The sequence below is a fragment of the Salmo salar genome, chromosome 21 (assembly GCF_965601325.2).
Source record: "Salmo salar chromosome 21, fSalSal1, whole genome shotgun sequence".
NCBI lineage: Eukaryota > Metazoa > Chordata > Actinopteri > Salmoniformes > Salmonidae > Salmo > Salmo salar.
In genome coordinates, this window is record NC_138311.1 from 21,342,026 (window position 1) to 21,365,827 (window position 23,802).

Consider the following 23,802-nt stretch of genomic DNA (forward strand, 5'->3'; position numbering starts at 1 on the left):
TTGAGTGTCTCTGTCTCTCTTTCTCCCTCAGAGAGCAACAATTGGCTGACAGCCGTGCAAACATCCCCTCGCAAGCGGCCAGTGACTCCGGCTTCCGTTCCCAGCCTTCTGAGGGCGCATCCCCCACCCCCACTCCCACCTCCGTCGCTATTCCCAAGCCCTACCTCCAGGCCCTGGGAACCCCATCTCCCTTCCTTCAAGCCCAGGGTACCCCTACCCCCTCCTACTTGAGCTCCAACTCCCCCACCCTGTGCTCCCCCACCACCACGCCCTCCTACCTAGGTCCCAGTGGCCTCATGGGGAGTTACATCTCCACCGACCCCAGCCCTCCCCAGGCACAGCCGGAGGTACACCCCCGGGAAAGCCCTTTGGCTGTCCACCCCTCGCCAGGATCAGGAACTCTCCACACACTGCATCACGACTCCAACAGCCCCTCTCTCCAACATCGGCACCAGCCCACCAATCACGGCAGCCCTGTCATGGGCCACCAACCCTCACCTGCCAATGGCTTTGTGGAGTTTGGGATCCCTGGGATGGTAATGGCGGGAAGTCCCGTGTTGGGCCGCCACCACTATAACCCGTGTGTGTCCAAGGGGACACAGTCCAGCCCAGTGCTGAGTCGACAGCCCTCCATGCCCCAGAGGAGCCCTGTCCTGAGCCGACAACCATCCCTGACGCAGGCCTCCCAGGGCAGCCCCGTGCTCAGCCGCCAGCCCTCCCTCACCTACAGCCAGCCTATCCAGAGCAGTATCCAGAGCAGTCCGGTGCTGAGTCGACAGCCATCCCTCACCCACCAGCAGGGCAGTGGTAATAGTCCGGTGCTGGACCACCACACGTCCCTCGGACAGATTTCACAACGCAGTCCGAGTCTGGACCGACACCCTATGTTGCATAGTAGCGGCTACACCACCCCGGACGAGAGGCACGGCACCCTGTCCCGACAGAGCAGCTCCTCAGGATACCACCCACCCTCCACGCCCTCCTTCCCCCTCTCCCCTGCGGGCTACCTGGACGGGGGGATGGTGATGGGGCTAAGGCAGGGCAGCCCGGCCCCCCCGGCGCAGGCTCAGCCCCAGCTGCCAGAGAAGAGGCGCATGTCGAGCGGGGAGAGGCCCAACGGGGGGCTCTCTTACGGCACGCTGAACGGGAAAATGTCCTCACCTATGTCGAGTGGAGGGAGCACACCCAGCACCAGCTACTTTCAAACACTGCCAGACTTCTCCAAGTTTAACATGTCTGGTAAGACCACCTTGAAAACCCTCTTAAAACTTAGCTACTACTGTAGCAAAGAGCACCCCAACTAGCACTGACATCCTCAGCGAAACAGGAAGTGAAGATCAGTGTATTCTCAAGGATGATACAGTGCTCTCTGTAATTATTGGGACAGTAAGGCATTTGTTTCTTCTTTTGACTCTATACTCCAAAAGTTTGGATTTGAAATCAAACAATGACTATGAGGTTAAAGTACAGACTGTCAGCTTTCATTTGAGGGTATTTTAATCCATATTGGGTTAACCGTTTAGAAATTACAGCACTTTTTGTACATAGTCCCCCCAAAAGTATTGGGACAAATTCACTTACAGTACCAGTCAAAAGTTTGGACACACCTACTCATTCCAGGGTTTTTATTTATTTGTATTATGTTCTACATTGTAGAATAATAGTGAAGACATCAAAACTATGAAACAATACATATGGAATCATGTAGTAACCAAAAAAGTGTTAAACAAATCAAAATATATTTGAGATTCTTCAAAGTAGCCACCCTTTGCCTTGATGACAGCTTTGCACACTCTTGGCATTCTCTCAACCAGCTTCATGAGGTAGTCACCTGGAATGCATTTCAATTAACAGGTGTGCCTTGTTAAAAGTTCATTTGTGGAATTTCTTTCCTTCTAAATGCATTTGAGCTAATCAGTTGTGTTGTGACAAGATAGGGGTGGTATACAGAAGGTAGCCCTATTTGGTAAAAGACCAAGTCCATATTCTGTCAAGAACAGCTCAAATAAGCAAAGATAAACGACAGTCCATCATTACTTTAAGACATGAAGGTCAGTCAATCCGGGAATTGTCAAGAACTATGAAGGTTTCTTCAAGTGCAGTTGCAAAAAGCATCATGTGCTGTGATGAAATTGGCTATCATGAGGATCGCCACAGGAAAAGAAGAGTTACCAGAAATTGCAGCCCAAATAATGCTTCACAGAGTTCAAGTAACAGACACATCTCAACATCAGCTGTTCAGATGAGACTGCGTGAATCATGCCTTCATGGTCGAATTGCTACAAAGAAACCACTACTAAAGGACACCAGTAAGATGAAGAGACTTCCTTGGGCCAAGAAACACGAGCAATGGACATTAGACCGATGGAAATCTGTCCTTTGGTCTGATGAGTCCAAATTTGATATTTTTTGGTTCCAAACGCCGTGTCTTTGTGAGATGCAGAGTAGGTGAACGGATGATCTCTGCAAGTGTGGTTCCATCTGTGAAGCATGGAGAAGGAGGTGTGATGGTGTGGGGGTGCTTTGCTGGTGACACTCTGTGATTTATTTAAAATTCAAGGCACACTTAACCAGCATGGCTACCACAGCATTCTGCAGCAATATGCCATCCCATCTGGTTTGCGCTTAGTGGGACTATCATTAGTTTTTCAACAGGACAATGACCCAACACACCTCCAGGCCGTGTAAGGGCTATTTGACCAAGAAGGAGGGTGGAGTGCTGCATCAGATGACCTGGCCACCACAATCAACTGACCTCAACCCAATTGAGATGGCTTGGGATGAGTTGGACCGCATAGTGAAGTAAAAACAGTCAACAAGTGCTCAGCGTATGCAGGAACTCCTTCAAGACTGTTGGAAAAGCATTCCAAGGGAAGCTGGTTGAGAGGATCCCAGGAGTGTGCAAAGCTGTCATCAAGGCAAAGGGCAGCTACTTTGAATAATCTAAAATATATTTTGATTTGTTTAACACTTTTTTGGTTACTACATGATTCCATATGTGTTATTTCAGAGTTTTTATGTCTTCACTATTGTTCTACAATGTAGAAAATAGTAGAAAATAAGAAAAACCCTTGAATGAGTAGGTGTGTCCAAACCTTTGACTGGTACTGTGTATGTGTATTAAAGTAGTAAAAAGTTTAGTATTTCTATTGGGCACAAAATCATCTGAAACACAACCAAAACAAACAGCAAATGCATCCAACAAGTTTGTAGCGTCACAAGCTTGATGTAATAAATCATTGTGTGCTATGAATATTGGACCAAATACTTAAATGTTTACTACTTTAATAGACATGTAAGTCAATTAGTCCCAATACTTTTGCTCCCCTAAAATGGGGGGGACTATGTACAAAATGTGCTGTAATTTCTAAACGGTTCACCCGATAAACCCTCAAATTAAAGCTGACGGTCTGCACTTTAACCGGATAGTCATTGTTTGATTTAAAATCCAAACTTTTGGAGTATAGAGCTAAAAGAAGAAAAAATGCTTCACTGTCCCAAAAATTACGGAGGGCACTGTATATTCTTTAAAGTGGGTAATTAACGTGAAACTGCATGATAATAACAATTTAATAAGCTGATTTTACCTTCTCGGTAACTATATATTTAGGATAAACGTATGATATGTGTTTAGCCACAATATACACTACCGTTCAAAAGTTTGGGGTCACTTAGAAATGTCCTTGTTTTTGAAAGAAAAGCAACATAAAAAAATACCATTAAAATAACATCAAATTGATCAGAAATACAGTGTAGACATTGTTAATGTTGTAAATGACTATTGTAGCTGGAAACGGCAGATTATTTTATGGAATATCTACATCGGCGTACAGAGACCCATTATCATCAACCATCACTCCTGTGTTCCAATGGCATGTTGTGTTAGCTAATCCAAGTTTATCATGATGAGAAACAGACGCCTCACAAGTCCTCAACTGGCAGCTTCATTGAATAGTACCCGCAAAACACCAGTCTCAACGTCAACAATGAAGAGGCAACTCCGTTATGCTGGCCTTCTAGGCAGAGTTCCTCTGTCCAGTGTCTGTGTTATTTTGCCCATCTTAATATTTTATTTTTATTGGCCAGTCTGAGATATGGCTTTTTCTTTGCAACTCTGCCTAGAAGCTGCCAGTTGAGGACTTGTGAGGCGTCTGTTTCTCAATCTAGACACTCTAATGTACTTGTCCTCTTGCTCAGTTGTGCACCGGGGCCTCCCATTCCTCTTTCTATTCTGGTTAGAGCCAGTTTGCGCTGTCCTGTGAAGGGAGTAGTACACAGTGTTGTACGAGATCTTCAGTTTCTTGACAATTTCTCGCATGGAATGGCCTTCATTTCTCAGAACAAGAATAGACTGGCGAGTTTCAGAAGAGAGTCTTTGTTTCTGGCCATTTTGAGCCTGTAATCGAACCCACAAATGCTGATGCTCCAGATACTCAACTAGCCTAAAGAAGGCCAGTTTTATTGCTTCTTTAATCAGCACAACCGTTTTCAGCTGTGCTAACATAATTACAAAGGGGTTTTCTAATGATCAATTAGCCTTTTAAAATGATAAACCTGGATTAGCTAACACAACGTGCCATTGGAACACAGGAGTGATGGTTGCTGATAATGGGCCTCTGTTCGTCTACGTAGATATTCCAAAAAAATCTGCCGTTTCCAGCTACAATAGTCATTTACAACATTAACAATGTCTACACTGTATTTCTGATCAATTTGTTGTTATTTTAATGGACAAAAAATGTGCTTTTCTTTCAAAAACAAGGACATTTTTAAGTGACCACAAACTTTTGAACGGTAGTGTATATATGTTTTTTACAAATACATTACTTATGAAACTTATGCAAACCGCAAACGGGTATATTCTTTGCCAGTACATATGTAACAATGCATACCTAAACTATAATTGCACTAGTACCTAACTATATAAGTACAATGTAAATACATCTGTTTTCATACGCACATTTTTCTGTGAAAGCAGACGAAGTTGGTAGAGCCAGCAAAGTATAGTGAAGTAAAGTGAATGCGGTCATACTCGCATGGCTTTAGCTGAGCAGGCGGTTTATAAGTTGGACACACTTACTTTCTCCGTAAACACATTGCAGAGCAGATGAAGGAATGAATGCATCTCCCAGGCAGCCCAGCCAGTCCCAGATGCTAGGTTCAGATAGAACTGGCATCCGGCCCAGAGCCTTGTTTGGCAGCCATTTCTGCATCTGCAGTGGTTTCAAAGCTCCATTCTGGGTTATACTGAGTATACTGGGAGAAGAGTTAAACCAGCAACTACTAATATGGTCACAGATACAGATACCGGTGTGTTTGCGAGAGACAGAGATACTGAGGGTTGACGCTAGGAGCTAACTCACTAATAGCGCAGATTCGCTAATCTCTACACAACTGGAAGTCCAGTTGATATGTAGATTGGATTATCTGCACAGGGTCTTGGTCAGGATGACCCTCATGAAGCATCACTGCTGCTGTCTTCGTCCAGGTCTTTTTTGAAAAATGTATTTTTATCTCAACGAGTCTAACCTGGTTAAATAAAGGTAAAAATAAATAAATAAGAATACTGAGACTTTGGACTTGATTCAATGTAATGTGACATGCAGCATTTACGAAGTATCATATAAACATACCTCTTTTCACATGGTGAAATGGCTAAATGATTTAGGTTAAATCTACACATGTTTTCAACACACCTCGTTCTTTCTTCTCTTAGACGGGAGTCCCGAGACCAGGCTGAATGTAAAGTTTGTTCAGGACACTTCCAAGTTCTGGTACAAGCCTGACATCTCCCGTGAACAAGGTAATTGTGCCTCTTGTCATAGAGGGAAGAGATTAAAGGTAGCACATACAGTAGGTTTTATGATAATTCAGTTTTCCAAGAAAATGCGTAGAAATTAGAGTATTAAGTAGTAACTGCTGTGTAATGGTATGTACTACACTCCTAGAAAAAAAGGTTCCAAAAGGGTTCTTCAGCTCTCCCCATATGAGAACCCTTTTTGGTTCCAGGTAGAACCCTTTTTGGTTTCAGGTAGAACTCTTTTGGGTTCCATGTAGATCCCTCTGTGGAAAGGGTTCTACCTGGAACCGAAACGGTTTTACCCGGAACTAAAACTGGTTCTTCAAAGGGTTATCCTATTGGGACAGCCAAAGAACTCTTTTAGGTTCTAGATAGCAACTTTGTTTTCTAAGAGTGTAGTTACTAGCTTGTCACAGAACAGTTACCTTAGTTATCCCACTAGTTGTTCCTCTAGCTAGCATAAGACCTATCTAAGGTAAAATGTGGCCGAGAATGTTATTTATTTAGTAACCAGGAGAGATGTTAGGATGTGTGTCTGATGTAAACCCTTTTGGATTCTTCTGACACATCCTCTCCACACACAGATGTCCTAAATGACCCTATTCTGTTCTCTTCTCCTGTATGTTTCACTGTGAGGTCACCACTGTTGGCCCCAACATCTGCTTCTGCTCACACTCTCTTATTGGATTAGATCATCTGGGATGGAACGTCTGCTAAATGAATAAAATGTCAATGGAGATAGCCTTAAACACAAGCACATGCTCCGCTGCGATGACATCACACATTCAGATCAGATGCACGCGCGCACACACACACACACGCACACACACACCATATGTACTCCATTAATCTAAGTGGCTAGGGAACATCTGCATGTACTGTATATCTACCTTACTTACAGAGTCTAAGAAATGTCATATTTGGACATATAGGGATATATAGAATTGCATGTTAGAGATGCAATACATGTTGTTTTGTTGAACAAGACAACAGTTAATAACTCTCCCCCGTAGTTACATTGAAATATGGGATCACAAAAGGTCTTCCTTCCTTTCCAAGGAAAGTTTCCTCCTCATCCCCTTCCGACTCCCCCTCCTCTTCAGAATAATTTTTCACCCCCTCCCTCTCTCCCCCAGAAACCTCACCTAGCCTCTTCCTTTTCCTTGTTTCTTCTCCTCTCTGTGTTATATCCAAAGGGATGTATGATCTGGCAATAGTTTCTTACTTTCCTCTGAGGGGATACATAAAGTGTTATTTTATTGAATCATGTATTATTGTGTATTGCAGCCATCAGCCTGCTGAGAGAGAGAGAGCCCGGGGCCTTTGTCATTCGGGACAGTCACTCCTTCCGAGGGGCCTATGGCCTGGCCATGAAAGTGGCCTCTCCTCCTCCCACTGTACAGCAGACCAAGAAAGGTACTTCCAAGTTTCCCACTTGTTATGAACACATGAGTGTGATATGTGGTTGTCTCTCCTAGCTGTTTTAAGATGAATGCACTAACTTTAAATAGCTCTGGATAAGAGCGTCTGCTAAATTACTCAAACGTAAAATGTACTGGATCACCAACTGGTCTCCAGCTTTCATATACTGTACCTGCAATTGCTGATGGAAAATTATATTAGCCCTCTACACCTCTGTGATGTTGTGTCATCTTGTGGCCCTACATATAAGGAGACACACACACACACACACACAGTCCACAGTGAAATCATACAAAGAACAACCACATTTTGAATGACGTTCACAATCTCTCACGTATTAAATCAATCAATCAACAAACTCTGAAGTGGATCATGTGTTTTTGAGGGGCCCGATGAAAGCATATCGTTACTCCAGCAGAGTCTGGCTGTACAGTCGAATAGCACTACTAAACATATACTCTGGGTCTTAATACTGTCGTTAAGGTATGAGGTGCCTGTGATGTTTCCAATAACACCTAGAAGAGCAGGGATAACTGGGAGTGGATTGGAATGTCTCCTCTACACACGTGGACGCCTGCACACGTCTGCCTGCGCGCGCGCGTGCGCCCCCCCCCCCCCACACACACACACACACACACACACACACACACACACACATAATGGTTCTTAATAGTGCCAGTTATTTGGCTTGTAACCATAACAGAACCCTTTTTGGTGCTATATAGAACACTTTTTTTGAAGGTTCTGTAACCATGCTCATAAGGTTCTAAATGGAACCAGTATGGTGCTATAAATAACCCTTTCGTAAGGTTCTATAAAGAACAATTTAAAAAGGTTATATATAGCACCAAAAAAGGGTTCCGCTATAGTTACAGCTATATAGAACCCTTTTTATGGTTCTTTATAGAACCTTTATGGAGAATGGTTCTATAAAGAACATCTCTCAATCTGAAAAGTTTGTTTTAGATACTTTTGAAGAACCATACAGGGTTTTATATTCTGGTCAGCCATATTATATTGTTAAAATTCCATAGGTGTTATTGTGTTAATTGACACATTGAGTCAAGTGAGCTACTGTACCTGTGGAACAGCTGGTGGTCCAGGAGGAGAGAATTGAGCACCACTGACTGATTTAGTGAACCGTTCTCAATTGACACAACTGTTCTCAGTCTTTCACAAGACACCATCACTGGCCATAATGTTTAATAACACAACACATTAGATAAACTGGAATGACACTTTCACTCACGGTTGCACAAAAACGGGCTGAGCGCAAACCACGCCCCAAATTATTCTAGTGAGCCACCTCCTCTACCTTTTAATTATCACTAAAAGAGCAAATAACCCTTTTGTGAACTGTAAAGAACCATTGATTAGCTAAAGTCATTATGGTTACACCTAGAACCATCACCCTTCCCAAAGAACCCTTGAGTAAACCTCCTTTTTTTGTGTGTGCACACAAAGGGAGGAGAATGTTCTAGGTCAACACTGTGCACGCACGGACACACACACACACGAAGGGAGGAGAATGTTGTAAGCACAGTTTATTTTTCTGCCAAGAGGCCAATCTTAACTAGCCACTTAGCTCATCCTAGAACATTCCATTAAAAATCCGATTTTAGTCTCTGTTTTGGCCTGTTGTCAGGTGGGGTAAAGAAAGAAGTCTATAAAATATAATACCTTCCCATATGAGGTGATGTCTACATACCATAAATGGGCTCACCGGTGTGTTGTTCTTTTGTTTTCCCTATATTGTTTTGCCCTTCGGGGGCCCCTGTAGCTGGTGACAACACTAATGAGCTGGTGAGGCACTTCCTGATTGAGACAAGTCCTAAGGGAGTGAAGCTGAAGGGATGTCCCAACGAACCTTATTTTGGTGAGTCACCTTTAACCCCTACACACACACATATGCATGCGCATAGCTGCAGTAAGTAGTTTGGGGGTGGGGGTGTTGTGATTTATTTTGTTGATGGGGGGTGCTGACATTTTTGGAGGGCCAGCACTACAGACAGCTATATGGGTCTGCTAATACAGGTATAGTAAAGGCCCAATGCACTACTTTTGTGAACAAAATAATTTTTTACAAAAATATATATATTTTTATTCCTATCTTTCAAGGGGTGCTACAGCACCCGCAGAAACCCTATTACCCGTGGCTATGTGCACACTCACACAGAGGGAAAAAAGGAGAGCATTGGAGGAGGAGATCCAAGGTTTTTCTTCTGCACGGATATTCTCTCCCAATACTCTCCTCGCTTCACTCTGACGTTTTGATAGGGAAGTGGGGAGAGGACAGAAGGATTCAAGAACGTTGATAGAATCTTTTTTCAGACCTATCAGAACTGGTCCTTCTGACAACATTTACATTTACATTTACATTTAAGTCATTTAGCAGACGCTCTTATCCAGAGCGACTTACAAAATGGTGCATTCACCTTATGATATCCAGTGGAACAACCACTTTACAATAGTGCATCTAAATATTTTAAGGGGGGGGGGGGTTAGAAGGATTACTTTATCCTATCCTAGGTATTCCTTAAAGAGGTGGGGTTTCAGGTGTCTCCGGAAGGTGGTGATTGACTCCGCTGTCCTGGCGTCGTGAGGGAGCTTGTTCCACCATTGGGTTGCCAGAGCAGCGAACAGTTTTGACTGGGCTGAGCGGGAACTGTGCTTCCTCAGAGGTAGGGGGGCCAGCAGGCCAGTGGTGGATGAACGCAGTGCCCTTGTTTGGGTGTAGGGCCTGATCAGAGCCTGAAGGTATGGAGGTGTCGTTCCCTTCACAGCTCCGTAGGCAATCACCATGGTCTTGTAGCGGATGCGAGCTTCAACTGGAAGCCAGTGGAGAGAGCGGAGGAGCGGGGTGACGTGAGAGAACTTGGGAAGGTTGAACACCAGACGGGCTGCGGCGTTCTGGATGAGTTGTAGGGGTTTAATGGCACAGGCAGGGAGCCCAGCCAACAGCGAGTTGCAGTAATCCAGACGGGAGATGACAAGTGCCTGGATTAGGACCTGCGCCGCTTCCTGTGTGAGGCAGGGTCGTACTCTGCGAATGTTGTAGAGCATGAACCTACAGGATCGGGTCACCGCCTTGATGTTAGTGGAGAACGATAGGGTGTTGTCCAGGATCACGCCAAGGTTCTTAGCACTCTGGGAGGAGGACACAAGGGAGTTGTCAACCGTGATGGCGAGATCATGGAACGGGGAGTCCTTCCCCGGGAGGAAGAGCAGCTCCGTCTTGCCGAGGTTCAGCTTGAGCTGGTGATCCGTCATCCACACTGATATGTCTGACAGACATGCAGAGATGTGATTCGCCGCCTGGTTATCAGAAGGGGGAAAGGAGAAGATTAATTGTGTGTCGTCTGCATAGCAATGATAGGAGAGACCATGTGAGGATATGACAGAGCCAAGTGACTTGGTGTATAGCGAGAATAGGAGAGGGCCTAGAACAGAGCCCTGGGGGACACCAGTGGTGAGAGCGCATGGTGCGGAGACAGATTCTCGGCACGCCACCTGGTAGGAGCGACCTGTCAGGTAGGACGCAATCCAAGCGTGGGCCGCGCCGGAGATGCCCAACTTGGAGAGGGTGGAGAGGAGGATCTGATGGTTCACAGTATCAAAGGCAGCAGATAGGTCTAGAAGTATGAGAGCAGAGGAGAGAGAGTTAGCTTTAGCAGTGCGGAGAGCCTCCGTGACACAGAGAAGAGCAGTCTCAGTTGAATGCCCAGTCTTGAAACCTGACTGATTAGGATCAAGAAGGTCATTCTGAGAGAGATAGCAGGAGAGCTGGCCAAGGACGGCACGTTCAAGAGTTTTGGAGAGAAAAGAAAGAAGGGATACTGGTCTGTAGTTGTTGACATCGGAGGGATCGAGTGTAGGTTTTTTCAGAAGGGGTGCAGCTCTCGCTCTCTTGAAGACGGAAGGGACGTAGCCAGCGGTCAAGGATGAGTTGATGAGCGAGGTGAGGAAGGGGAGAAGGTCTGGAGAAGAAATGGTCTGGAGAAGAGAGGAGGGGATAGGGTCAAGTGGGCAGGTTGTTGGGGACCGGCCGTCACAAGACGCGAGATTTCATCTGGAGAGAGAGGGGAGAAAGAGGTCAAAGCACAGGGTAGGGCAGTGTGAGCAGGACCAGCGGTGTCGTTTGACTTAGCAAACGAGGATCGGATATCGTCAACCTTCTTTTCAAAATGGTTGACGAAGTCATCCGCAGAGAGGGAGGAGGGGGGGGGAGGGGGAGGAGGATTCAGGAGGGAGGAGAAGGTAGCAAAGAGCTTCCTAGGGTTAGAGGCAGATGCTTGGAATTTAGAGTGGTAGAAAGTGGCTTTAGCAGCAGAGACAGAAGAGGAGAATGTAGAGAGGAGTGAGTGAAAGGATGCCAGGTCCGCAGGGAGGCGAGTTTTCCTCCATTTCCGCTCGGCTGCCCGGAGCCCTGTTCTGTGAGCTCGTAGTGAGTCGTCGAGCCACGGAGCAGGAGGGGAGGACCGAGCCGGCCTGGAGGATAGGGGACAGAGAAAATCAAAGGATGCAGAAAGGGAGGAGAGGAGGGTTGAGGAGGCAGAATCAGGAGATAGGTTGGAGAAGGTTTGAGCAGAGGGAAGAGATGATAGGATGGAAGAGGAGAGAGTAGCGGGAGAGAGAGAGCGAAGGTTGGGACGACGCAATACCATCCGAGTAGGGGCAGAGTGAGAAGTGTTGGATGAGAGCAAGAGGGAAAAGGATACAAGGTAGTGGTCGGAGATTTGGAGGGGAGTTGCAATGAGATTAGTGGAAGAACAGCATCTAGTAAAGATGAGGTCAAGCGTATTGCCTGCCTTGTGAGTAGGGGGGGAAGGTGAGAGGGTGAGGTCAAAAGAGGAGAGGAGTGGAAAGAAGGAGGCAGAGAGGAATGAGTCAAAGGTAGACGTGGGGAGGTTAACCTCTATGGGCTAGGTGGGACGCTAGCGTGCCACCCGTGGTGCACTCCATCAACAGCAGGTGCATTTCAAGAGCGGCAAATTTGAATCCAAATAAATGTCAAAATTCAAATTTTTCAAAAATACAACTATTTTACACCATTTGAAAGATAAACATCTCCTTAATCTAACCACGTTTTACGATTTCAAAAAGGTTTTACGGCGAAAGCATAAATTTAGAGTATGTTAGGACAGTACATTTACAAGAGTTGTGTGTAATGTTTTGTCAAGTCAAAGACAGGGTCACCAAAACCATAAAACCAGCTAAAATGATGCACTAACCTTTTACAATCTCCATCAGATGACACTCCTAGGACATTATGTTAGACAATGCATGCATTTTTAGTTCTATCAAGTTCATATTTATATCCAAAAACAGCGTTTTACTATGGCATTGATGTTGAGGAAATCGTTTCCCTCCAATAACCGGCAGTCAAGTCAGCGTCACAAATTAAATAATTAAAATTAGAAAACATTGGTAAAATATTATATTGTCATTTAAAGAATTATAGATTTACATCTCTTGAACGCAATCAACTTGCCAGATTTAAAAATAACCTTACTGGGAAATCACACTTTGCAATAATCTGAGCACTGCGCCCAGAAAAATACGCGTTGTGATACAGACTAGACGTCATGTTGGGGAGATCTAAAATCGAAAATACTATGTAAATAATCCATTACCTTTGATTCTCTTCATCAGATGTCACTTCCAGGTATCACAGGTCCATAACGAATGTAGTTTTGTTCAAAAAAGCTCATAATTTATGTCCAAAAATCTCCGTCTTGTTAGCACATGATCTAAGCCAGCCGGACTTCTCGTCATGAACGAGGGGAAAAAGTATATTTACGTTCGTTCAAACATGTCAAACGTTGTATAGCATAAATCATTAGGGCCTTTTTTAACCAGAACATGAATAATATTCAAGGTGGACGAATGCATACTCTTTTATAACGTATTGGAACGAGGGTACCCAACATGAACTCGCGCGCCAGGTGTCTAATGGGACATCATCGTTCCATGGCTCTTGTTCGGTCAGATCTCCCTCCAGAAGACTCAAAACACTTTGTAAAGGCTGGTGACATCTAGTGGAAGCAATAGGAAGTGCCAAAATATTCCTCAGCCCCTGTGTTTTTCAATGGGATAGGTTTAAAGTCAATACAACACATCAGGTATCCACTTCCTGTCAGAAAATGTCTCAGGGTTTTGCCTGCCAAATGAGTTCTGTTATACTCACAGACACCATTCAAACAGTTTTAGAAACTTTAGAGTGTTTTCTATCCATATATAATAAGTATATGCATATTCTAGTTACTGGGTAGGATTAGTAACCAGATTAAATCGGGTACATTTTTTTTATCCAGACGTGCAAATGCTGCCCCCTAGCCCTAACAGGTTAAAGTCACCCAGAACTGTGAGAGGTGAGCCATCCTCAGGAAAGGAACTTATCAAGGCGTCAAGCTCATTGATGAACTCTCCAAGGGAACCTGGAGGGCGATAAATGATAAGGATGTTAAGCTTGAAAGGGCTGGTAACTGTGACAGCATGGAATTCAAATGAGGAGATAGACAGATGGGTCAGGGGAGAAAGAGAGAATGTCCACTTGGGAGAGATGAGGATTCCAGTGCCACCACCCCGCTGGCTCGATGCTCTAGGGGTATGCGAGAACACGTGGGCAGACGAAGAGAGAGCAGTAGGAGTAGCAGTGTTATCTGTGGTAATCCATGTTTCTGTCAGCGCCAGGAAGTCTAGGGACTGGAGGGTAGCATATGCTGAGATGAACTCAGCCTTGTTGGCTGCAGACCGGCAGTTCCAGAGGCTGCCGGAGACCTGGAACTCCACGTGGGTCGTGCGCGCTGGGACCACCAGGTTGGAGTGGCAGCGGCCACGCGGTGTGAAGCGCTTGTATGGCCGCTGTGCAGAGAGGAGAGAACAGGGATAGACAGACACATAGTTGACAAGCTACAGAAGTGTTGTTTCTTGTATTATTGTCTCCTGTGTCTTTAGAGAACTGTTTCACTTTGATATCCTTTTTCTTCTGTCCTGATTTTCTCTTTCTTTTCTTCTGTTAACTAGATATTCTTTGTTGTTCTTCGTTAGCTAGCTAGCTTCTTCCAAAAGAGTCCCTAGCAACTGCTTAGCAACTGGTAAACAATTCAGCTAGCTAAGATAACTACAATTTTATGAAAAATAGTTATTTTTCAAAAGCCTATCTTCTTTGTTTGTTGCTTGTTTTTTCTCCTATTCAGTCTTGCAGTTTTCTTTTGCTTTTTTCCGATGTACTTCACTCTAAAAACCATGTACATTTCAATATTTGTAGGAGCTCATTTTTCAGCTGCTGCTGCTCAAATTGGAGTTCCGGACAACAACATGGCTTGTTTCTCAGATTGTGTAACGGGGGAGGAGTGAGCTCCAGACATGAGTTTCATGATGTGGTTTGGGTGACTAACTCTTACTCTGGGCTGTGTTGGTCTAATGACTTTGATCCCCTCTGTGCTCCCCGTGTCCCAGCCTTTGAAAGAGTATCCGTTCTCCCAGCCCATCATGTGTAATCCTAATTATAGTATGGGATCAGTTAAAGTAATTTAGTACGGTTCAAATGCACCCTCCTCTAATTTAATCCGCAGACCACATTGCGTGTGTGTGTGTGTGTGTGTGTGTGTGTGTGTGTGTGTGTGTGTGTGTGTGTGTGTGTGTGTGTGTGTGTGTGTGTGTGTGTGTGTTTGCATGTGTACAGTGGTGGAAAACGTACTCAATTGTCATACTTGAGTAAAAGTAAAGATACCTTAATAGAAAATGACTTAAGTAAATGGGAAAGTCACCCAGTAAAATACTACATGAGTAAAAGTCTAAAAGTATTTGGCTTTCAGTATACTTACGTATCAAAAGTAAATGGAATTGCTAAAATGTACTTAAGTATCAAAAGTGAAAGTATAAATTATTTCAAATTCCTTATATTAAGCAAACCAGACCGCACAATGTTCTTGTTTTTTATTGACGGATAGCCAGGGGAACACTCCAACACTCAGGCATCATTTACAAACGAAGCATTTGTGTTTAGTGAGTCCACCAGGTCAGAGGCAGTAGGGATGACCAGGGATGTTCTCTTGATAAGTGTGTGAATTGGACCATTTTCCTGTCAAAATGTACTTTTGGGTGTCAGGGAAAATGTATGGAGTAAAAAGTACAGTATTTTCTTTAGGAATGTAGTGAAGTAAAAGTAAAAGTTGCCAAAAAAATAAATAGTAAAGGACAGATACCCCCCAAAAATACTTAAGTAGTACTTTAAAGTATTTTACACCACTGCATGTGTATAAATGAGGGGCTGGAAGGAGTTATCAGCATAAGGGACAAGGCTTTTTTCCCCCCATCCTTCAGGTGCAAAAGGATGATAGCAAGATCAAAAAAAGTATGATAACATAGGGCTGGGTGGCTTACGTAAGCTGCAAAGCATGCGGCTACAGGAGCCTTGTGTAAGATCATTTTGAGAAGGTGCGGGGGAGCCTAGCTAGCTCCAGACCAGGGTTCAAATACTATTTGAAATCTTTGAAATATGTTTTCATTTGCTTTAGCCTGCCTGCAGTGCCAGTTATTTCAAATAGTATTTGAACCCAGAGCTGGTAGCTAGCTATTTTCCCTTCCACATCTGAGCTGTTGTTAAATGAAGGCAATTTTCACAGTGTCAAATCTAGATATGAAATACTGTATGCATGTGTGTGTTAGACTCCTCTTACTGAGAACCACAGGGAGATGGCTACTGGCCCAAGCACACATTTAGAGATGACTTAACAAGTCAGCCAGCATCAGTCTAAAAATGGGCCTCTTGAAGGAACCTTATCCTCTAGACTATTTATTGAATTTGTCGTAGCGTTTGCTGTCATTAAATGTGAAGACTGTATATTATCAACTAAATTCTCTATGTGTAATTATTCCGTAATTCAACGAATCACGGAATAGTAATTAACTAGGAAGTCGGGGCACCACGGAAAAATGTTGTTTATAGAGTTCCAATTTCCCGAATATAATTCTTCAGATATTTTCATATCTTATCGATTACAGTCACTTATTAATGTATTATTACCTCATCAGTCATATTCTGAATGTCGCAAACCATTGGATATCTGCACGAACCCTAGCAACCCTAGCATTGGTTACTGACATGATACACTGAAAGTCCCTAGTGGGATATGCCAATATGACGGCTTGGTAGACAAAGAGAGGATTCACTGTAATACAGTTGATAACTACACTATGCTAACGCTTTTAACATGAACAGCCGCTCAAAAGGGCCACGTCGTGACAAATTATTTTCTAAAGGGAGGGATGTGGGGTTAAATTAGACACTGGTGCTGATTTTTGACTCTAACACAAGTGTTATAATATACACCATGATGTTATACTAAGGAAATAGTGTTTCTATAGCTAGGGCTGAGAGTGAGGACTTGTGAAGAGCAGAATCAACAACCTCTGCATAATTAAAACAGTTGCTTTGTGGGAAGGTATTAAACATCGAAGGCGTAAACCCATGTTCACAATTAGCGATTGTTACCTGTATGTAAATGTCACCTGAAATGCCCCAACAGCCTTTCGTTGGCACCAAGTCAGAGCAGGTTCACTGAGGCCATGGCCCAGTGAGTCCCAGGTGCTGAGCCGTGGAGTTAATAACACAAAAGTATGAGGCTTTTTGGTAAAACACTGGGGTAAATCCATAGTGGAAATGCACCATGGGTGTGTGAGTGTGGGTATGGGGTGAGTGTGGGTATGGGTATGGTGCGAGTGTGGGAATGGGGTACGTGTGAAAGTGTGAGTCCAGGGTGTGTGATCAGGGTGTGTGATCTTTATAGAATCTTTGTCCTGTTGGCACGACTAATACTAATCTCTCTTTGTGTTGGTGTCTCTCTAGGATGTCTGTCCGCTCTGGTGTACCAGCACGCCATGACTCCACAGGCCCTGCCCTGTAAACTGGTCATTCCTACCAGAGGTGAGGCCAGGAGAGTGTGTGCGTGCGTGCGTGTATTCTTGAATGGATATGTACATGGATATATATACAACAATGTGGTGTGAGGAATTTCTGCAGAATCTGCTTCTGCTGCGTTTCAGATATCCACGAGGATGTGCCGGATATTGCCACACCAACCAACCCGGCAGCTGAACTCCTCAAACAAGGAGCCGGTAAGAAGCAATATCTCAGTCAGCAGTTTTGCTGAGCACTACGTAACAGAAAGATAATCTAAATGACTTTATTTGTTGTGACATACTCTGAACCATTCCACTGTTCTCCCCCCACTGGTGACATCACCTCGGTGTCACTATAGGGCAGAGGGCCCCTGCTGACTCCCATGGTAAACCCTGTGTCCTTTCGTTTGAATTTGTCTTCCTGATATGTGACTGTTGGTCCTTGACTGCTGCATTCTAGCCCAGATCCATGATGTCTACCTCAGAAGTCTGTGCATGAGTGTGCGTGAGTGTACGTGGGCGCGCGCGTGTGTTTGTCTCTTTCTCCATCTAATAGACAACAACAATGCACCTGTCCAGCTTTCTGCCTGATATGTTTTCTGTCCGATGTCTTTTTTTCCCAGCCTTGTCCCAGAATGCATGTGCCGTCCTTAGAGCAATGGAAATGTGTTGCATGGAAATACAGATGACACTTTTTTTTGAATATCTGCTGAGATGCAGAACTATAAAGCCACTAATACCAATGTGATATATGTCTTGTCTCCATGTATGAAATTATTCCCTTAACTGCATTGAAAACTGTCAAGAATGTACTGTATTGCTTTTTGGCATTAAACTGCTGTACTACATAGTATACACTGATGAATGGAGTTTTGTAATAGATCTTTTTTTTTAAATTAATTTTATTTGACCTTTATTTAACCAGGTAGGCTAGTTGAGAACAAGTTCTCATTTACAACTGCGACCTGGCCAAGATAAAGCAAAGCAGTATGACACAGACAACAACACAGAGTTACACATGGAGTAAACAATAAACAAGCCAATAACACAAACAAGTCAATGACACAGTAGAAAAAAAAGAAAGTCTATATACAGTGTGTGCAAAATGCATGAGGAGGTAGGCAATAAATAGGCCATAATAGCGAATAATTAGAATTTAGCAGATTAACACTGGAGTGATAAATGAGCAGATGATGATGTGCAAGTAGAGATACTGGTGTGCAAAACAGCAGAAAAGTAAATAAAATAAAAACAGGATGGGGATGAGGTAGGTAGATTGGGTGGGCTATTTACAGATGGACTATGTACAGCTGCAGCGATCGGTTAGCTGCTCAGATAGCTGATGTTTAAAGTTGGTGAGGGAAATAAAAGTTTCCAACTTCAGCGATTTTTGCAATTCGTTCCAGTCACTGGCAGCAGAGAACTGGAAGGAAAGGCGGCCAAATGAGGTGTTGGCTTTGGGGATGATCAGTGAGATATACTGTACCTGCTGGAACGTGTGCTGGAACGTTCTATCATGTTTCTCTGATCATAAGCATACATGATAAATCCTATAAATTAAACAATTGTGAACTATTGATCATGTCACTTCACAACAGAAAACAATACAACAAAACCCATATCTGTTGTAGCATTGAAGAACCAGACAGCCCATGGCATCACTTCTCGCCTCTTTCCAGTGTGAAATGCACTGTGCTGATTGGCTACACCTCTCTCTTCTTTTCCCAGCATGCAATGTATTGTACATAAACTCGGTGGACATGGAGTCTCTGACGGGACCTCAGGCCGTCGCCAAGGCCATCTCGGAGACGGTGGCTGCTGTGTCCCCGCCCACCGCCACCATCGTGCACTTCAAGGTGTCGGCCCAAGGCATCACCCTGACCGACAACCAGAGGAAGTGAGTCGGATGCACAGGCATTTGTGTATGAAATAGAGAATTACCACAAGACTGTATATTGAATTTGTAATTCTGCCCAACAATAAAACATATTTGAAACTGACTTCCAGGAAGAGCTCACTCTGACCGAGGGTTACAATTTATGCCTCTGTTCAATCCAACTTGCGTTGTAGTAGCTAGTTACGCAGTAGCCTATGAATTGCTATATTGCAATGTGCTGAAACATATATTTTTTCCTACAGGCTTTTCTTCCGGCGCCACTACCCCATCAACACTGTCACATTTTGTGATATCGACCCTCAGGAGAGAAAGTGAGTTCACTTAAGTGATAATTCCCTCGAAGACGATGTTTGGAGGATATATTTGCATGGGTGTTGTTAGGCCCAAGACGAAGTTGAGGGCCGGCAAACCGTGCCAATATATCTTCCACTGGCTTCGATGGCATTATCACTTTTATACAACGGGTTACCAACATATTCAAGTAATGATTGACATATTTTATTTAAAAACGTTATTTTAATGAATTTATTCATACTATTTCATCCATCCACAGATAGTCCCGACACAAATCTATGGTTGCTAGCCAAGCCGGATGGTCGTTCGTTCTATAGGTTCGGTTGCCTGAGACGCGACCCAGTCGTTCAGTCTATTTGTTCTGTATCTATGGACGTTACCCAGTCGTTCGTTTTAAATGTTCTATTGCCATACTGACTGGCAACGTTCTTATCCCTTGCTTGCTAGCTAGCCAACTACGGCTAACTTACAGACACGTCAAACAGTGCAGCCAGAATAACAACAAAGTAGCATAATTTGCATTTGTTCAAGCTGTTTTCTAGTGACATTTATTTGGATACATCCATAACAATGAGCTAATGAGTTCGCCTGTCAAGGAAAATGTGTTCTCTCGTCAGGACACTGTTGTTCAGTAGAGCTAGCCAGCAACACAGCTAACACAATAACTTCAAATTGAAGCTGCAAACTAGCTCCACTTCGTTTCGTTTGACCTTTCTCAATTGACATTACTTTGTGTATATATATCCATAAAAATGATGCCAGCTGATTCATGATTTCGACTGGCTGGGAAACGCTGCCTGCCTGGCTGTCTCGTCCCGACTCCCGACCTCTACCTTCATTACTATGGGACAGCTGGAGATGGAATTTGAATATTGAAACAATGTTGCAAATGTCAGAGATACAGACAACAAGGTTTATACAAATCTCTGCTGTTGAAAACTAAATGTTAGTCAAATTTTTTTTTAAGATAATGTCTAGATGCTTTTTATAGTGGAGAGCAAGTTTATAAATTGCCTGGCTGGGCTGATGAGACAGTGGATTGGGCAGTCAGATGGAACAGAGTACATAGGCCATTTAATGTCATAGATTTAGCCGGTAGTAACTTGTGGAATAGACACCGGCTGGAATGCAGTTTTAACCAATCATCATTCATCATTAGACCCACCCATTGTATAAACTGAGCTACAGCACACTAATGCTGTCCACACACATACAAACACACACACACACACACACACACACACACACCCATGTACGCGGGCAGTAATTGAAAAGCAGCAACCTCTGCTTTTTAAAATGAATGGGGCCTTTGACCTCATAATATTATATGTCATGAATATGTCATTCAAAATGTTGCGTGATAGAATACTGTTTATTTTTCTCTCTACAGGTGGAACAAACCTGAAGGGGGCACAGCCAAGTAAGTTTACATGCACCTGAGTACCATACATCTAAACCTAGTATATTTCTTTCTGTAGTTGCATATACTGTTTATAGCCCAACCACTTTAACTGAGAGTTACAGAGCAACGTTTGCCACTGAAGAAAGTTAAGCTAACTAGCTAACCGGTGGAGGTGCTTGATACTTTCAGTTAGTTGTCCGAGGATGGTTTTCACTGGTTAGAACTAGGGATTTGTTTAGCTTGACGACCATGGTCTTTGGGAGAAACAATTCACTCAGACAGACTTACCATCAGTTCGTGACCTGTGCCAAATCAAAGGCGATATTTTGGAGCTCACCCATGATATGAGGGGAAACAAGAAAGGATGTAAGCACCCCACCAATGATTCAGAGAGGAGGAATAGATGGATGGATAGGTGACTGGGCAGGGTGTGCCAACAAAACCAAGCGTTGGCAGTCACACCTTTAGAGTTTAACATGTCATGGTTTGAGGTTTTAAACTCCGGTATCATAGTTCCTATGAATTTACTGTTATGAGACTTAGGGCACAATTGGATTAAACTCCTATGTCTTTAAAGGAAGTATATCAAGTAGACAAAACACTATGACAATATCATAATCATTAATATAAGACATTTGTTGTTTACAGCCAGGGCAAGCAAAATACACTACCGTTCAAACGTTTTAGAACACCTACTCATTCCAGGGTTTTTCTTTATTTTTACTGTTTTTTTTACATTGTAGAATAATAGTGAAGACATTAAAACTATGAAATAACACGTATGGAATCATGTAGTAACCAAGAAAGTGTTAAATAAATCAAAATATGTTATATTTGAGATTCTTCAAATAGCCACCCTTTGCCTCGATGACAGCTTTGCACACTCTTGGCATTCTCCCAACCAGCTTCATGAGGTAGTCACCTGGAATGCATTTCAATTAACAGGTGTGCCTTCTTAAAAGTTAATTTGTGGAATTTCTTTCCTTCTTAAGCCAATCAGTTGTGTTGTGACAAGGTTATACAGAAAATAGCCCAATTTGGTAAAAGACCAAGTCCATATTATGGCAAGAACAGCTCAAATAAGCAAAGAGAAACGACAATATATCATTGCTTGCGTCCCACCTAGTCAACAGCCAGTGGAATCGCGTGGCGCGAAATACAAATACCTAAAAAATGCTATAACTTCAATTTCTCAAACATATGACTATTTCACACCATTTTAAAGACAAGACTCTCGTTAATCTAACCACATTGTCCGATTTCAAAAAGGCTTTACAGCGAAAGCAAAACATTAGATTATGTCAGGAGAGTACCCTGCCAAAAATAATCACACAGCCATTTTCAAAGCAAGCATATATGTCACTAAAACCAAAACCACAGCTAAATGCAGCACTAACCTTTGATGATCTTCATCAGATGACACTCCTAGGACATTATGTTATACAATACATGCATGTTTTGTTCAATCAAGTTCATATTTATATCAAAAACCAGCTTTTTACATTAGCATGTGATGTTCAGAACTAGCATACCCACCACAAACTTCCGGTGAATTTGCTAAATTACTCATGATTAATGTTCACAAAATACATAACAATTATTTAAAGAATTATAGATACAGAACTCCATTATGCAATCGCGGTGTCAGATTTTAACCTCTCTAGGCTAGGCGGGACGAATTCGTCCCACCTACGTAACAGCCACTGCTATCCTGTGGCGCGATTTTCAAAACCTTAAAAATCCTATTACTTCAATTTCTCAAACATATGACTATTTTACAGCCATTTAAAGACAAGACTCTCGTTAATCTAACCACACTGTCCGATTTCAAAAAGGCTTTACAACGAAAGCAAAACATTAGATTATGTCAGCAGAGTACCAAGCCAGAAATAATCAGACACCCATTTTTCAAGCCAGCATATAATGTCACCAAAACCCAGAAGACAGCTAAATGCAGCACTCACCTTTGATGATCTTCATCAGATGAGAACCCTAGGACATTATGTTATACAATACATGCATGTTTTGTTCAATCAAGTTCATATTTATATCAAAAACCAGCTTTTTACATTAGCATGTGACGTTCAGAACTAGCATACCCCCCGCAAACTTCCGGGGAATTCGCTAACATTTTACTAAATTACTCACGATAAACGTTCACAAAAAGCATAACAATTATTTTAAGAATTATAGATACAGACCTCCTCTATGCACTCGATATGTCCGATTTTAAAATAGCTTTTTGGTGAAAGCACATTTTGCAATATTCTAAGTACATAGCCCAGGCATCACGGGCTCGCTATTTAGACACCCGGCAAGTTTAGCACTCACCATAATCATATTTACTATTATAAAAGTTTCATTACCTTTTGTTGTCTTCGTCAGAATACACACCCAGGACTGCTACTTCAATAACAAATGTTGGTTTGGTCCAAAATAATCCATCGTTATATCCGAATAGCGGCGTTTTGTTCGTGCGTTCCAGACACTATCCGAAATAGTAAAGAAGTGTCACGCGCATGGCGCAATTCGTGACAATAAAATTCTAAGTATTCCATTACCGTACTTCGAAGCATGTCAACCGCTGTTTAAAATCAATTTTTACGACATTTTTCTCGTAGAAAAGCGATAATATTCCGACAGGGAATCTCCTTTTCGGCAAACAGAGGAAAAAATCCCAAAGGCGGGGGCGGTCGGGGTCACGCGCATGAGCCAGTGTCTCTTGATCGGCCACTTGAGAAAGGCGATAATGTGTTTCAGCCTGGGGCTGGAATGACGACATTCTGTTTTTTCCCGGGCTCTGAGCGCCTATGGACGACGTGGGAAGTGTCACGTTAGAGCAGAGATCCTTAGTAAATGATAGAGATGGAAAAGAAGTTCAACAAATGGTCAGACAGGCCACTTCCTGTAAAGGAATCTCTCAGGTTTTGACCTGCCATTTGAGTTCTGTTATACTCACAGACACCATTCAAACAGTTTTAGAAAATTTAGGGTGTTTTCTATCCATATGTAATAAGTATATGCATATTCTAGTTACTGGGTAGGAGTGGTAACCAGATTAAATCGGGTATGTTTTTTATC

The 23,802-nt window shown here is 43.1% G+C and overlaps 1 protein-coding gene across 14 annotated transcripts in view; it reads left to right on the forward strand.

Annotated features, from left to right (window-relative positions):
* The window catches only part of tns1b (tensin 1b), a 313,864-nt gene that overhangs the window by 285,280 nt on the left and 4,782 nt on the right, over window positions 1–23,802 (forward strand). For 13 of the 14 annotated variants that reach the window (XM_014164411.3, XM_014164404.3, XM_014164409.3 and 10 more), the window contains 10 exons: window positions 32–1,239; window positions 5,717–5,803; window positions 7,088–7,216; window positions 9,003–9,098; window positions 17,076–17,153; window positions 17,273–17,344; window positions 17,488–17,514; window positions 18,857–19,025; window positions 19,268–19,336; window positions 20,710–20,739. In XM_014164411.3, coding sequence (XP_014019886.1) covers window positions 32–1,239; window positions 5,717–5,803; window positions 7,088–7,216; window positions 9,003–9,098; window positions 17,076–17,153; window positions 17,273–17,344; window positions 17,488–17,514; window positions 18,857–19,025; window positions 19,268–19,336; window positions 20,710–20,739 — 1,965 coding nt within the window. The remainder of the gene's footprint in view (window positions 1–31; window positions 1,240–5,716; window positions 5,804–7,087; window positions 7,217–9,002; window positions 9,099–17,075; window positions 17,154–17,272; window positions 17,345–17,487; window positions 17,515–18,856; window positions 19,026–19,267; window positions 19,337–20,709; window positions 20,740–23,802) is intronic. The other variant, XM_014164408.3, reaches the window with a different exon arrangement.